Below are 17,556 nucleotides of genomic sequence, written 5' to 3' on the forward strand. Positions count from 1 at the left end.
GCTGAGCTGATCAGATCTTGACATTGGGTTTTGAACATTACAATACTTCCCCACCTTTAAAAATAGTGCTTCACACAGATATTGCTATATGTGATCTACAGCTATGCTCCCCAGAGAATAAAATCATCTTTTGTAATCTATTTCGGAATCTGGTCATATCACCTTAAAGAACTCAGCTGTTACTTACTTAATAAAATAAAGTCCCTTTTTGCAAGTGAATAATCATCCCCTTCCCAAATACATTTCTTTAAGTTGAAATTTTCCTCTCCAAGTTTTCTTTAAAGCATTGCCCTTTCACATTATATGTTCATTGTGTAAGACTTCAAATTCCCTTTCTTGGTCAACTCTCCAGAAATGACTGACTTCCAAACCCATCCCCCACCCCCTGGGAATCAACTCTATTTTTCACATTTCCAATTTAGCATCTCCTTTTCAATCACACATTCATTTGGGCTCACCAACAGTGGATTGTGCACACTCTTTCTCTTTCTCTCTCACCTCTGAGTCATTATAATTTCAGTAGAATCACAATAGAGAGTTCAGAACCTGTCACCCACACCTTACTGTAAGCTAAAGGAACCAGAAGACAGCTTTCTCCTTTTGTAAATGTCAAGTGTTCAGCATGTCTCCACTGGGGGCTGAACAGAAATGTAACCTTAGAGAAGTCAGTCCTTGGGTCTGGGCAAAGCTCTGAGTATTCTGAGTCCAAAGTTGGCTCTTCCTACAAGGGCACGTGATTGGACGTTTGAGCTTCCTCTTTCATCAGGCTTAACTCTGCAGCACCAGCTTAGTGTCTGATTTGTTCTGACTGGGTGGGAGAGCCCATAAGATAAACAGAAGGAGATGTTCAGGTTTGTCTCAAGAGTAGTCCACAAAGCTGTGTATATGGGAGAAGGGAGTCTGGTGGTTTTCCTTCTAAGGCTTCTTGAATGCAGCTTCTCTTTTCTTAACAATACAACATGCCACACACCACACCACACTTATTACTAATTCTGCTTGGTCAACAAAGGGTGCAAGAGGGTCATGGAAAACCCACTACAGATCTTGTATTTGGCTATCATTATGCCTTTCATGAGTGGATCTCAAAGTATTATGCCTAAAAGTCCTTACTGAGGTTTGGTAGGGAGGCTATTCTACCAGAATAAGCTCAGGTATCAAACCAAAGTTTCTTTTTGCTGTGAGGTTTATTTTGTTACATTCAGACAGAGAGAAACTCATTTAGACAAATTGGCATGATTGGGGCTGGAGATTTAACCAAGCAAGCAGAGGCTGGAAGAGGAAGAAAGGCCAGAGAAGAGGGAGGGGGTGAAATCCAATGTTCACTCTGTACTTCACTCCAGAAAACAGCTCGCAGTTATAACTACCCACCTTGTTTTGCAGCTCAGAATAAAAGTGGCATTGCACCAAACCCTGCCCAAGCAGCCATTGTGATTAGAAAGTACTCCACACCTTGGAGAACCGAGGAGACACGAGCGTAATTTTAAATGCAAATTAAATTGAGGGGGTAGCAGAGAGAACACATAAAAGACAGTAAAACAGGACCTTTCAATTTTCTTAAATTAGCAGTCTAATGTGTTCTAAAGAACAGCTCCCCTCAGATCTCTTCTTAGGGGTTGTATTTCATCACAATATAAAATGGGCAAATCCATCACTTGCCTCTGCTTGGTGCTCTTGAACTGAGATTGAAGGAAAAATTAGAAGCTGTTCATTTGGGCTCGTGGGCTCAGCGGCGTTAGGCAGCTTCGTTTTATGCTCTACGGTGTCCTAATGAAAGGGGCCAACAAGTGCTGGTGAGTATCTGCTAACTGCAAGACTCTTTCATTTGTATCTTTTTGGGTTATCTTTCCTTTACCAGGGGGGAAATCTCCCAAAAGATTTATGTTATAATGCAGCTTTCAAAACCTAGGAAATTTCAGACAGCTTTCTAAGCTTCTTCCAGTGACTGATTTACGCAAGGGGAGAGTTATTTTCAGCCCAGCTGCTGGTGACTGATCCGTGTATTAATTATAACAGGGGAATGTGTAACTGATGCCAGCTAAAACAGCCTTTCCCCACCACCCTTAGCCTGCGTTAGGGTAGGAACTGGTGCCCCGACAACTTTTCTACCATATTAACTGCATAATCGTGTAATTGTGTTACAATTGGAAATAAAACTGGGACTTGGAGCTATAAAAATAATTAAACCAAAACCATTTTTTTAAATGACTATGGCAGTACTCTGCCTAAGAGATGGGCGGCGGCAGCCGGGGGATGGAGGTCGGGGTAGGGGTCGGGGGCGGGATGGGGCATCGGACCCGCGTGATGGTGACATGTAGATTTTGACGGTGATGGTTTTCTGCCAAAGTTTTACCCGAGAACCTGGTCATTTCCTTCCTTCGCAGTGGAAGATACAAAGAGACTGAGGCTGGCGTCACCTTCCGTTGCTAAGGTAACGTGCTCTGGCCATTTTATCTGATAAAGGAAGTCCAGCGGACGGTATACATTATTCATCGCCGATCTAATCAAACAATCAAAATTGTTTACTTTCACCGGGAATGTTTGGTGAGATCAAAGACACTGTGGCTGCAATTGCTCTTGCTCTTAACTGCGGGCAGTTAACCCTTGATTTTATTTGTTTTTTCTTTTTTGCAGTAAGTATGATTTGCCGTTGGGGTAGCTTTGGATATTTTTTAAAGTTTCCGCCTACCAGACTTGGTTTCTTTAAATTGAAATATGCACTGTTAGAAAGAAAAACCAATTGGATTATCCTTCTGAGTTTGATTTTAATGACTTTGTCTTGTTAATTCTTTCCAAAAACCTCCTGCAGAAATAGAGATACCTCATTTGTGCAAGTATGGGGGAAAGGCTACATATGCTAGAAAGAACCTAACAGGCTGAATGGTTTTTAATTAAGCATATTAGCTTCCTGACAAGCTAGTGCATGATAATATCACGGGGATCATTGCAATTCTGAAATAATTGTCATTGCTCTACAAACCAGAGTTCTTTCTCAAAAGCAGCCTATGTCAGAGGCAAGCAGGTGATGATCCTTAGCACTTTATAAAACGTGCTAGAGGAAATCGCTAAAAGGAAGGAGTGCAAGGCATTTTTACAGCAAACATGTCAGCATGTGTCATAAACGCAAGGCATCTATAGGTGGAGGCTCTGATTCCCAGGAGATGCTCGCTGCTCCGGGGAATTGGAACTCCCTGGATCAATTGAGGATCAATACTCAGGATGGCTGATACTTAATGATGTCATTTATCAGACAGACCTTTTGAAAACAGAGAGCATATAAATTTAAAAGTTTATTTTCCAGTTAATACACAGCAAGGAAAGACTGGTATGTTATCTCTCTTTAGCCTGGATCATCTGTATTTTCTTTTAATAAATGTTGGTGAAAGGCTGCATTTTCTCCTACAGTAGGAAAGCTCTGTTGAGGGATGGACTTAAAATGGGAAATGTCAGTCAAATAATGGGATATTATAATGGGGTATCTCTTCTTCCAAAATCATATTTGACAGTCTAAAATATTGTGGATTTTTTTCCTCTTCCATAGGCAATACAAGTGACTATTTTGTCTTAAAACTCTGCTTCTGGAACACCGAAGATGGATTATCCCAAAATGGATTATTTTCTGGATGTCGAGTCTGCTCATAGACTCTTGGATGTTGAGTCGGCTCAAAGATTCTTCTACAGCCAAGGAGCTCAAGGTAACTAAATGGGAGAAAGAGAGGAAACTCCTCTCATTTGCATGTTGGTTTTATATTAACAGTGCAGTGTGGACTGTAGCAGTTGAAGCTCTACTGCAGAAGTTCAACAACTGGGATTTCCCAATTGGTAACCTGTACTGAACTGTTTCTGGAACTGAGGCAGGCATGTAGTAGAATGAATAAATCTAAACTTCTTGATGTAGTTAAAAAGCAACCTACCCAGCTTTCACACAAACAACCCTTGGAAAGCTATGTTAGAAAATTATTCCAACTCCTTGCAACCAAAGTCTAGGTTTGAAAGTCTTCGAGGATGCTTTTAGCCACAGGAAAAGGTTGAGTGAGCAGCTACTGCACTGGAGAAGTAGGTCTAGGACACCCTGACCTATTGATTGAAATCCAGCCGGATGAGGGGCTCCTGAGATAAGCTTTGAGCTTCTACAGCTGTCTTATCTAGTTTAGATGAAATCAGTTACTGCCTCAAGGAATTAACAGTGTGCTTGGGAAGCACTAAGGAACACACCTGTTGTGAAGTGCGGCTGATAGGTACATTTTTATTACAGATTTCAAGATGGTGAGTTAGGCTCCAGTTTGCTTGTTCTTCTGTTCCAGGGTGCACTTAGAATGTTCTGCCAGCATATTAGAGTACAGGAAGAAGCTGGGGTATTTAATGGGCTCTCCTGACAGGCAGGAGATTTTTTTTAAGCCTATTTTCTCTTCTCCATAGAATATTTAGGGTATTCAGTCAAAGCAACCTGATGATGGGCATATCCCAAATGGTACAAGTAATGCACTGAGAAGAAAGGCAACTTTCATTTTCTTAGAGAAGTAGTTGAATTCTTCAAAGCCACGAGGCAGAACAGAAAAGGAAATGCTGTTTTGATAGTGCTGGCATCTTTCACTGTTACGTGGTAACGGGTACTTCACACGGGGTGCTTCACAGAGGGCACTTATAATATTCTGCCTTGGCTTTCCCAGTTGTCTTGTCTGAAGTGGTTTCTCCCTAGCTCTTAAGCCAATTTCTCATGGCAACCTCAAGGGCTTACAAGCCTCCTTCTCTGCTTCCATTTTCCCGGGCAGGATCCAGTCTTCTTAAAGTCGAGAGGGGCTGGTAATCATCTGGTTGATTGGCTGGGGTCAGAATGCTCATCAGCAGAGCTTACATTAGCAAAAGTGATACAATAGCTAATCCTCCTCATCCCTGTGGGTACGTGTAGTCAGCATTGCTCCTTTCAGCCACTTAAAGGGACGTGAAAATGTTACTGAAGTAGAAGAAGGGTGAGAGACTGGCCAGAACTTCCAGCCCCTTCTGGGTCTGCAAGTCAGAAGGTGCTGGGAACAGATGGGGAACGGAGGCCAGAAGGAGAAGGGGGCTGAGGCAGGGCTCAATCCCACCTCTGGCTCTGAGTTTAAACATTGCTGCGTCTGTCCATTTCCATTTGAACAGGAGAATGATATCTGGTGCTGGGGTCAGACACCTGAGCCGCGTCTCTGTTGGCAGAGCAGAGAAGGGGAGTGGCAGTGAATTATAGATGATAAAGATGCCCATTTTGCCTTGCAGTAGACACGGTTTAAGCCTTTAAGAGGACTGTGGGCTCCAGGCATTTGTGGAAGGCAAACAGTCAGGGCGGGGAGACTCAGAGGACGCAAGGCAGTCTGGTGGTTGTCGCCAGATGGAGTTTGGGGTGGAGTGAACAGAATTGTCGCCACCAGTGACTATGGTTTAGACACCAGAGCTGGAAGGACTGGAAGATGCAGGGGAGGTGGTAGCATAAGCTCCTGACTGTGGCTCCCTGACGAGAGCACGTTCATTCCAGGGTAATCAGAATGATGTTGCAATCAAGGAATCTTGGGTCTGTAGTAAGAGTGAGGGTACCCTAAACAACACCCAGGTCCGTTTTTCAAAACCCCCAGGCCTCCTGAATCAGAAATCCAGGTATAAGTCGTAGAGGTTTGCCTTTTAAGCCAGGGCTCCAATGACAATTCCCCAGCTCTCACACTCTTCTGGGGACTGGCATTTAAGAACCAGTCCATCCTGTCCGACTTCTCTCCTTCCACCCCAGAACAGGATGTCCCCAGCATCAGAGGCAGGATAGCACAGTGGTTACAACCAGATCCTGACTGCCTAGGTTCAAACCCTGGGTCTGCCACAGGCAACCTGGGAAAATTAACCTTTGAATTTTAAATTTCCTCCTCTGAAAAATGGAAACAATAATAGTGCCCAATTCAGAAGTGGTTAAGAGCAATAACGAGGTAAGATTTGAAAGTGCTTTAAACTGCCACATGGGAAACGCCATACATAAGCAAATCAATGAAATAAACACCTTCGCAAAAGGCCATCTCTCCTCTGTTTGAGATTTCACCACCTTGCAAACAAGAATGTTACCTGATAGGAGTGAACCTCCTATTTTTAGCAAAAAAAAAAAAAAAAAAGAAAAAAGAAAAATTAATTTTAAAACAATTTGAAAAAAACAGTGATTGTTTTATTGTCACATCAAAAGCTAACTCGGGGCAAAACTGAAAACCAGGGAGTACCAAGACAAACTTCTACTATCTACCTAGTCTTTCACATCACTTGAAAACTGAAAGCCCCTCTCCCACCAACACCTTCCCCAGAGCCCCACCACCTAGGACCAATCACCCCCAGGGTCTCCTTGCTGGAGTTTTGCTGCCACTATGATGTGAGGCTTGTCCCTGTGTTGTTCCAGCTCCTTCACAGCAGCTCCCTTCCTCTCAGCACCGACGCCATAGTGTTTCCTGGATAACAAGCCCCTCAGCCTGATACAGGGCTCCCAGTGAATGGGCAGCGGGCTGAGGACCATGGCTTACACCCCTTGCTTTCTGAACCAAATGTGCATGTAGGTGACTAAAGCCCGTATCTCACCACTGGCAAGATCCCAAGAACCAGTGGAAGGAGGGCAGTATGGTGGCTGGCTCTTGAGAAAGGCATGTGAGGCAATTAGGGCCTTGTGCTGCTGTTAAATCATAGCACATGGCAACTTTCTACCTGGCCGGCCCAGCCCAGGTTCAAAGGGATATTACTGAGGTCAAGGAGCCCCCACTGGATACCCTCTTCTATGAAAAAGCCCCAAATGGAAATACAGTACTGAGTTAAGTACCTGGAATGTGGATGTCCTAGGACTCTCTTGGCTAAACTGATGTGTGATTATTGCATTTTTGAGATGTCCATTCTCGAGGGAATGCAGACATTTCTATAGACTGATCAAGGACAGGTGTAAGTACTTCTAAAGGGGAAAGGAAGAAAATAAGACTTTCATTTTCTACATTACTATCCTTGCATCAGTTGATTTACACATTCATATACTTCTGGGGAACCAGCCCCTTCTATATTAATTAATGCAAAATGGTTATCCGAAGCAACAGTACCAGAATTACAATGTTTCTGACCCCATCATGGTTGTTTTTCAATTATTCTTGGAAAGTGGCAAAAAGCCTGTCGCTAGGTAGAGGATGTTTTGAGCTAGTAAAAGCAAGAGGAATCCAGGAGGATAAGAAAAAGAAAAAGAAGGAAAATGATCTAATATCTATCCTGGGACAGATTCTGCTGAAATTCCCAGAGATTTTCAAAAGTCAGTCCTCTGCTGAATAAAGCAGCTTGTTATTTTCTCCCATCTCCATTTTTCCTTGGAAGTAAGGAAGGTGAGCCCGCTTCTCTGGGGATTCTGCTTTAGAAAGCATGATATGTTGCAAAGAGCAGAAGAAAGTCCAGGGTCATTCTGTTCATCTCCTGTCAGTGAAGGGTGCTCTCCCGGTTCATCTGGGAGTGCCTTGTCAACAATAAATCCTGCTCACACCGAGAGTCCTGTGAAAAGTCCCCATGAACTCAAAAGGAGAATGTTGGAGGTTGAAGGTACACGTCATATAAAGTTCAACCATGTCTTGACATCACACACCTTGAGTTCACCCATCTTTCATGTTTCTGACAATGATATTCCACACGCTCAACTTTAGACGCTGTAATGTTTTACAGAACAGTTAAACTGGGAGAGAAATCCTATTATAAAATCACAAAATTGGCATCATAGGATTTTCAGGTTGAAATGGACACTATAGTTCCATGACTTTTCTTGCCCCACCCTAAACCAAGTAAAACAGAATTTGTGAGGGCCAGACCCAGGTCCCAGTGCTACATTTGCCACAAGCCACTGGGTTATCCCGATGGACACTGAAGGTTGAGAATTGTATGGAGCACTAATCACTTAGTTTGATTCTGGACTAGCAGCATCAGCTTCATCAGCTTCATCTGGGAGCTTGTTAACAATGCAGAACTCAGACACCCCAGACCCAGAGAATTAGAATCTACATTTAACAAGATTGCCAGGTACTTTATGGCGAAGCTTGAGAAGCAATGATTGAGTCTAGTGCACATTAGAAACACCTGGTGAGCCTTTATGACCTCAAGGCTGGAGTCCCAGGGCAAAAGCAATTAACTCAGAATCACTGGTGGTAAGTCCCATACTTGGGAATCTTTTAAATTGTCCCCGGTGATTCAAGTGTGCAACCAGGGCTATGAACTACTGACCTCCCATTTTATGGTAAAGGACATTTTAGCACATCATGCAGCTATTCTTGCCTGAGTGTCTTTACCTAGGTCTTTCCCTTTAAATAAGTCCAAACCATTGGAAAGGTGCAAATGGACTGTTTTTTTTTAAAAAAAGGACTGGACTATGTATCAGGAGCTACCTTCTGTGTATTCACTGTATCTGTTAGTCCTCAAAGGAACTTGGGGAAACAGGAATTATAATGCTCATTTCACAGATTAGAAAAGACTTCACATTTAGATAGTAGCATAGCCAGGGTTTGAATTCAAGTATATCTGACTCCAACAGCCCCCCACGCAGTAAGGGTAACATTTGTGACCAAATCACACTTCCGGAGATGGTGAAGCTCAGAGTGGTTCAGCCACATGCCCAAATCACACAACTTCTAGTGAGAAGGTGGAGACTAGAATTAGATCTCTTCTTACCAATGAATGCCCATTCTACTGCTTAAGATTTCTTTTCTCCAAGACCGTCAATGTCTTTGGGTGTTTCAAATTATATGCAAGGGGATCCCACTACTCGGCATATACCCTGAGGAAACCATAATTCAAAAAGAGTCATGTACCACAATGTTCATTGCAGCACTATTTACAATAGCCAGGACATGGAAGCAAACTAAGTGTCCATCGACAGATGAATGGATACAGAAGATGTGGCACATATATACAATGGAATATTACTCAGCCATAAAAGGAAATGAAATTGAGTTATTTGTAGTGAGGTGGATGGACCTAGAGACTGTCATACACAGTGAAGTAGGTCAGAAAGAAAATACCATATGCTAACACATACATATGGAATCTAAAAAAAAAAACGTAGTTCTGAAGAACCTAGGGGCAGGACAGGAATAAAGACGCAGATGTAGAGAATGGACTTGAGGACACCCTGCAGGAGGAAGGGCGAGCTGGGACAAAGTGAGAGAGTGGCATGGACATGTATACACTACCAAACGTAAAATAGATACCTAGTGGGAAGCAGCTTCATAGCACAGGGAGATCAGCTCGGTGCTTTGTGACCACCTAGAGGGGTGGGATAGGGAGGGTGGGAGGGAGGGAGATGCAAGAGGGAAGAGAAATGGGAACATATGTATATGTATAACTGATTCATTTTGTTATGAAGCAGAAACTAACACCCATTGTAAAGCAATTATACTCCAATAAAGATGTTAAAAAATAAATAAATAAAATAGATTATATGCAAAGCGGAAAACACATTAAAAGGCAGCCATTTGACTAACGTTACTAGACAATCAAATTTATGACTCCTGCTCACAATTTCCCCTCTTTTGTCATTTTAAATAACTCTGGGCGTTGGAACCAGGTGCTGTAGTCATTGTTACTTCGTCATAATGCATCTTTTCTGTCGCCTACATTGTCTTGTTCAACAAAGGGAAATGTCAGTTTTGACCACTGATGAATACCACAGTGAGAAGCTAAGAGTCTCTCTAAGTGGTATTTGGAAATAGAAATTCATCTAAAATCCCCTCTCAACCATTTCTTCCCTGCCCCTCCCCTCAACCACCTTCCAGCTCTACCTTTCCTCCACCCTGGGAAATCTGTCAGAACAGCTGGTTTTTCAGTCTTTAGCTTTGAGTTAAAAGTACTCTAAACTTAAACTCTAAACCTCTGGGACTTCTTCACATGGTCCCTGGAGACAAAGACATTTGGTTGCACTCAGTTATTTGCAAATCGTTGACAACAATCATCTGCACAGAATGTGTTCGTGCTTTTTTTTTTTTTTTGCTTCTTTTGTTCGCTTGTTTGTTTGTGGGATCTTAGTTCCCCAACCAGGGATTGAACCCACGCCCTCGGCAGTGAAAGCACGGAGTCCTAAACACCGGACTGCCAGGGAATTCCCCAGTTCATGCTCTTTTCTTTCCTGTGTTTAAGACCCAGCCCCAGTGTCACCTCCTCTGTGAAGTCTTGCCTGACTTTTCCAGGACTCTCTCCCATAATATTCTGTTCAGCCTACATTCTAGCCACTAGCATGCTGTATTATTTTGCTTCCACCACTTACTAGATGCATGAGTTCATATAAATGGCTTCACTTCTCTAAGCCTCAGGGTCCTAATCAAAATGCATATAACACTGGCTCCAAATTCATAGGGGATTTTGAGAATGAAAGCAAGTATGCCTATGAAGTGTTTAGTACATTGTTATTATTGATTAGCTACTGATGCTATTGTTTTGTTATTAGGTGCCTGTTACCTACCTAGGTCATGGTGATCTCCTTAAATACCATTTTCTGGGTGCCTAGTACCATCCTTGGTATACAGGAGAAGTATTGAGATTTATTAAAGGTCTCTTTTGAAATGAAGGAATGAAAATGCTTAAATCTGCATTATGAAGAGAAACTTGGGATTCAGGGAAAGGACTTCTGACACTTCATGATTGAGAAAATAGAACTTCCTAAGACCTTTAAAGAATTAAAATCTTTAGGTGGAAATAGAGACTCTGCTTAAGGCTGAAGGGAGGGACAGATAAAAATAATTTCAAATACATGGAGATGCAGGAAATGGAAGAAAGTCATCAACTCTTATATATCTTCTATAAAACAGGAAAAAAAAGCAGCAGAAAAAAAATGCAGCAGGAGGGAGTTGGTGTACTATTGAAGAGAATTAACCTTTTAAAGTAGATTTCCAAGGGTTCCTGAATAGTACCCTTCTTAGAAGGACTTTTTAGTGTACAATAGTCTGTGAGGCTGAGTTTTTACTCTGCCTAAAAGTAGAATTCTGGAAGAGGTGAACTCGTCAATGTTACTCTGATGAACTTAATTGAGATCAATTCAAAAGTTGCTCTGGGGCTTCCCTGGTGGCGCAGTGGTTGAGAGTCCGCCTGCCGATGCAGGGGACACAGGTTCGTGCCCCGGTCCCGGAAGATCCCACGTGCCACGGAGCAGCTGGGCCCGTGAGCCATGGCCACTGAGCCTGCGCGTCTGGAGCCTGTGCTCCACAACGGGAGAGGGCACAACAGTGAGAGGCCCGCATACAGAAAAAAAAAAAAAAAAAAAAAAAAAAAAGTTGCTCTGAACATCTTCCAGAAACTAGCTCTGAGCTGTACCTTAGTTAAGATTCCTTTCCCCTTCTTTAGACCTTTACTGCCTAGTCTATTCCTTATACTTTGGGGTTGATTAATCTTCAAACCAGCTACCATTCCCACTCCTGCTTCCGACCAGACTCAATGAAAGATGACCGTAGATACCCACCTAACACCCATACAGGAGCCACACACCTTGAGAACCACTCATTGAAAGCCTGGCCGCGGTGTTCCTAGGAGTCTTGCTGAGTGGCAGCCAAGTTGTCTTCCTTCTCCTGGCTTGTCCCCGCAAACTTTAATGTCATGGCCTTACATGTGACTCATATCCGGACCTTAGATATCAGGACCTCATATCTAATTTGCTCCTTAAGGATTGAGGCGAAAACAGTGATCGTAAAGCAACTGTATCCTCATTTGGGGCACAGTGGCCAGTTGGATTGTCATCTTTTCCATTCACCGATCTGCCCTTCAGAGTCCTCCTAGGCCCAGCACAGCAAAACTGGCCACATCCCCTCACTGTGATGTCCTAACCAAGTAGTTTACATGTCGTCATACTATTTTTCAGACCCTTGTCTCTGAGATGTGCTTCAGATGACGCTTTTTGGTTTTTTTTTTTTACAACTTTATTGGAGTATAATTGCTTCACAATGGTGTAGTAGTTTCTGCTTTATAACAGAGTGAATCAGTTATACATATACCTCTGTTCCCATATCCCTTCCCTCTTGCGTCTCCCTCCCTCCCACCCTCCCTATCCCACCCCTCCAGGAGGTCACAAAGCACCGAGCTGATCTCCCTGTGCTATGCGGCTGCTTCCCACTAGCTATCTACCTTACGTTTGGTAGTGTATATATGTCCATGCCTCTCTCTCGCTTTGTCACAGCTTACCCTTCCCCCTCCCCATATCCTCAAGTCCATTCTCAAGTAGGTCTGTGTCTTTATTCCTGTTTTACCCCTAGGTTCTTTATGACATTTTTTTCCCTTGAATTCCATATATATGTGTTAGCATACGGTCAGATGACGCTTTTCTTATATAGTTTCCAGCCTTGTTTTTATGGTGCTCAAGTCATCACCTGCAACAAATACTTGCTTTGGGGTTTTTTTGGGGTTGCTTTTTCTCTCTAAAACTCTAGCCAGGAAGCAGCCCACTGTGCTTCAGTCATGGATGACAAGCTAACTACCAAGCCTTTCCTCCTAACTTCCCACACACTCCATTTTCGACCTCTAATTGCTCACATTCAGGATCTCCAAACCTGTGTTTAATGCAGGGAACATTGTGAAGGAGAGGGTGAAGTCAGATCAAGAGAAAAGATACTGTGGAGCTAGCCAGGCTGCCAATTCTATCCATACACAGATGACCATGAAATCCAACCTTCCATTTCTGGAGTGTGCCCTTGAACAGGACATTTCTCTGTACACAAAGGAGCATTCTTGGCGTTGACCATTTACCCACACACAGCCTCCCAATGCTCTTTGTGCTTTTGCCCCCAGCAAGCATCTGCTTTGTCACATATTGCGATTCAGGGCTCATAAGAAGGGCATGAGGACAAGAGACAAACGAGAGAGGAGATGAGAGGATGACAGACAGAGGAAGAAAGTCAGATGAAAATACAATAAAATAATTCCGCTCAATTAATAACTCCTGCTTTCACATACAGCATATAGAGAGTGGATTAACGATGCAACCCACACATGGTCAGCATCAGCATTAACATTAGCATTAACAATTAGCATAAACAATTCACAGGTGCTTGGAAAAATTCTCACTCCTCATTGCTCAAACAAATCTGTTTTCCTAAAAACTTTCAGTACCACCCTCTGTGACTGAGCTGGCAGAGGCAAGGATGGGGTGCCTAGCACATCAAAATCGGCTCATGAGCTTCCCTGGTGGCGCAGTGGTTGAGTCCGCCTGCTGATGCAGGGGACACGGGTTCATGCCCCGGTCTGGGAAGATCCCACATGCCGCGGAGCGGTTGGGCCCGTGAGCCATGGCCGCTAAGCCTGCGTGTCCGGAGCCTGTGCTCCGCAACGGGAGAGGCCACAGCAGTGAGAGGCCCACGTACCGCAAAAAAAAAAAAAAAAAAAAAAAAAAAAAAAAAAAAAATCAGCTCATGGCTGATACCATTCTTAATATGTTTAAGAATATTTTAATAAGCAATTAGATTCACACAATTATACAAAACCACTGAATGAGTACTGGTATTCAGTTGGACTTCTGAAATGTTGGGACTGAACAGAGAGATTATCTTAGAGATCTCTGTACCATTTTTTTCAATCATAAGAGCAAAACAAGAGTAACATTAATGTCTTTCGGGAAAAAATGGAAAGGAAAGTCAACCCTACACATCTATTTTAATTTTTTATTTTACTTTCAGTCCGTTTCAGGCACATTCATATTTTTACGGTTACAATTATGGCATATACAAAATTGGAGGTAGGAGTGAAACCTTTCCCAGGGCTGGCTGAAGAATGTCATAATATTTTAGGGCTTGGGTTTTGGAATAATACAGATCTGAGTTCAAACTGTGATTTCCACTTCTCAGCTTATAACATTAGGCAAGTTATTCCATCTCTTTTTGCCTCACTTTTCCCTTTTGAATGCAAATGATAATAAGCATTCTTAACCCAAAGGGTTATTTTGAGGATTTAAATGAAACAAAGTGTCTCACAAACTATGGTCCAATATATGATTTTCAGGTAATAATTGAACTCTTTTATAATAATAATATGTTTATTTTATTATGTTTTAGAAAAATGTAAAGTAAGAAATATTTAATTGAAATATAAAAATATATAACTAGACTTCATACTTACGGACTACTGCTTAGAACAAGAAGGATGACTAAAGTCCATTTAAGGAGAAACATTATGTAATTAATAGTGTAGATGACACTTAGAGGTAACAAAATCCATAAAAGTGATACAGGAATGACTAACATTTGGAAACACTGAACAAATATGAAAGTAAGCAAAATGTCAAGTACCTAATATGCATTTAGTAAATATTAGCTCTTATGTTAGTTAGTTAGTTTGTTTGTTTTAGCTGCCTTGGGTCTTTGTTGCTGCACCCAGGCTTTCTCTAGTTGCAGCGAGTGAGGGCTATGGTACGCGGGCTGCTCATTGTGGTGGCTTCTCTTGTTGCAGAGCACGGGCTCTAGGTGCACGGGCTCAGTAGTTGTGGCACACAGACTCAGTAGTTGTGGCTTGTGGGCTCTAGAGCACAGACTCAGTAGTTGTGGCGCACGGGCCTAGTTGCTCCATGGCATGAGGGAACTTCCCGGACCAGGGCTCGAACCCGTGTCCCCTGCATTGGCAGGCGGATTCTTAACCACTGCACCACCAGGGAAGTCCCTTTATTGGCTTTTAATCTTGTCAAGCCTCAGAGGAGAGTGGCAGGGCCTCTAGCTCCCCAAGAGAAACCTCTATCTTGTCCCATCTCTGGTCTTCTCTACCACCATGTATTCCTAATTCAAATTTCCAAGCCCTTGGAAAGGTGAGCCTGTCTTAAAACACAAGAATAAGAAAAAGCAAAAAAACTTTGATTTGTAAATTAAATTGCTAACAAATGCCAAAGCAATCCTCTTTATGGTTTTACTACTGGGAATTTTCTTCCTGCAAACTCTCTTAAAACAAAGGCTAAACTGTACTGATTTCATCTGAATTTACAGCAAACTCTAGTTTATCAGAATGTGGCTTCCAAGAAGTGATTTAAATCAGCTTTAGGGAGGTTGGAATGTGTAAAGGGGGTCAACTGTATGGTGATGGATGGAAACTAAACTTTTGGTGGTGAGCACATTGGAGTGTATACAGAAGTCAAAATACAATGCCATGCCCATGAAACTTATATAATGTTATGGATCAATGTTGCCTCAGTTTTTAAAAGTGAGTCACCATTTACCCAGGAATGAGGAAATAGGTTTGGGAGAATCCACTTTAAATCATATTTCTCTTTATTTTTAAAATTTTGTTCCCTTAAGAAAAACATGGTAGTATGAAGAAAGTGACATCAGAAACTCCTGGACACTAATTCTGTTCCAACAATTAAACAGCCATGTGGCTGGCTATTCAAGAGGTAAACCTCTATAAGCCTTTGTTTCCCCATTTGCAAAATGGTAACAATGCTTGCAATATTATTAGTAGAAGGATAAAATGGCATAAATTTAGATTGGTGGATTCTCAATTTAGGTAGCAGATTCTCAAGAAATATTTGTTTAAGGAGTAAGTAAATTGTCACAATAAAGAATTGAAAGAGCACTCACTGAATAATTGTTCTGTGTCTTCAAGAAGCTCAAAGACAATGGGGGCTTCCCTGGTGGCTCAGTGGTTAAGAATCTGCCTGCCAATGCAGGGGACACCAGGTTCGATTCCTGGTCCGGGAAGATCCCACGTGCACCACAACTACTGAGCCTGTGCTCTAGAGCTCATGAGCCACAACTACTGAGTCGGCATGCCACAACTACTGAAGCCCGCGTGCCTAGAGCCTGTGCTCCGCAACAAGAGAAGCCACCGCAATGAGAAGCCCGCGCACCGCAACGAAGAGTAGCCCCTGCTCGCTGCAACTAGAGGAAGCCTGCATGCAGCAACAAAGATCCAACACAGCCAAAAATTTAAAAAAAATAGAAGAATAAATTAAAAAGAAAAAGAAGCTCAAGGACAATATAATACAATACCAAATACCGTTATAGAAGCAAAAACCAGATCTAAAAGGGGAAAGGGAAGAATCAGAGACTTACTCGTGGAAGAGTTGTTACCTAAGCTTCATCCTGGAGTTTGCACAATAGTGGGGCTTTCCTTGCAGAAAAAGCCAGCATGTATAGGTCTTTCTATAAGCAATTCAGTATGACTGGATCGGAAAATGCAAGCAGGTGAAAGTGATACCCGAAACTGGAGGGGAAAAAAAGGGTTCAGGGGAAGAGACCTTGAACACCAGACTAAGAAATTTGGCGTCTGTTCTGTAGGAAACACAGAACATTTGAACGATTTCTAGAGCTCAGAGAGCTTCTAGGCCAGGTGATTCCAAACCTGGTTACATATTGGAAACAAATTCTACAGCCCTTCCCCGGGTATACTGGTCAGAATCTTTGAGTCAGGTGTGGTAATATGGGTTTTTCCTAGTTTTTTGGTCATGCCATGCGGCATGGAAGATCTTAGTTCCCCGACCAGGGATCTAACCCATGCCCCCTGCAGTGGAAGCGTGGAGTCCTAACCACCGGACTGCCAGGGAATTCCATGGGTTTTTCCTATTTTTAAGGGGTTGTTTTATTTTTGTAGCTCTCAGATGCTTTAATGCAAATAGTGTGAGGTGTAGAATTTGAGACCCATTGACTAGTCTACTCTTCACTTTCATAAATGAGGAAAATGGAGCCCAGAAAGGTAAATAAATGAAATGCAGTAAAAATTCGATTATATTCATTGAAAATTCACTGTTTTTTTGAACACTATCTATAGGCTGGGGATTCAAACTCAGAACAGATAAACCCCCTGGCCTCATGGAGTTAACTATCTAATATAGAGACAGATAGAGCAATGATTTCAGTTCCAAAAGATAAATGCTAGGAGAATCTGCACACTGGGAGTTTTGTAAGCACAGATGAGGGCATCCAAATGAGAGAGAAGTGTGTGTCTGTGTGTGTGTGTGTCTGTGTTGGGGAGAAAGTTAGATGTGATTCCAAGTTAGTGTCCAAGAGGAGATGGTTAGATGTGATTCCATGTTAGTGTCCAAAAGGAGATGACAGTTAATCTACCTTTGAGTTAGATTTAGGTAGAAGGAAGAAAAAAAAAAGGAATGTTTCTGGCAGTGTGAAATGGCATGTGATAAGGCATGGACATATTGAGTATAATAGCTTAGGGGAGCTGTACATGTTACAGAATGAGAGGTATATTGTAGATATCTAGACTGGCAAGATAAAGGGACTAGAATAGTAGGCAGAAGCAAAGACATGTAAGACTCTGCATGCTTAATTAAGGAATTCCAAACCTGACAGTGAATCCACTAGGGAATCTAATGCAGAGGAGGTCTGTCGTCAGATCTGTTTTTTATCGAGACCATAAATATGGAGGACAGTTTGGAGGGGGCAAGACTAGAGGAAAAGAGAACCATTAGGAAGCTACTGCAGTAATCCCAGCAAGATGTATAGACAGTTGGAAAAGGGAATTGACAGAGTGAATCCAGCAGGGAAGAGGGGTCTTTGAAATATTAGGAAGGTTCTTTCCAGATTACCTGACGGTAAGATGAATACACTGAATGTGAGGAAGGGGTACAGGCCATGATCC

General features: G+C 42.4%; 1 protein-coding gene across 1 annotated transcript in view; it reads left to right on the forward strand.

Moving 5' to 3' along the window:
• Window positions 1–3,589: 3,589 nt before the first annotated feature.
• The window catches only part of PHACTR1 (phosphatase and actin regulator 1), a 542,166-nt gene continuing 528,199 nt past the window's right edge, over window positions 3,590–17,556 (forward strand). Inside the window, 1 exon segment of the mRNA XM_060110072.1 lies at window positions 3,590–3,692. Coding sequence (XP_059966055.1) covers window positions 3,590–3,692 — 103 coding nt within the window.

This window comes from Mesoplodon densirostris, chromosome 10 (assembly GCF_025265405.1).
Source record: "Mesoplodon densirostris isolate mMesDen1 chromosome 10, mMesDen1 primary haplotype, whole genome shotgun sequence".
Lineage (NCBI taxonomy): Eukaryota > Metazoa > Chordata > Mammalia > Artiodactyla > Ziphiidae > Mesoplodon > Mesoplodon densirostris.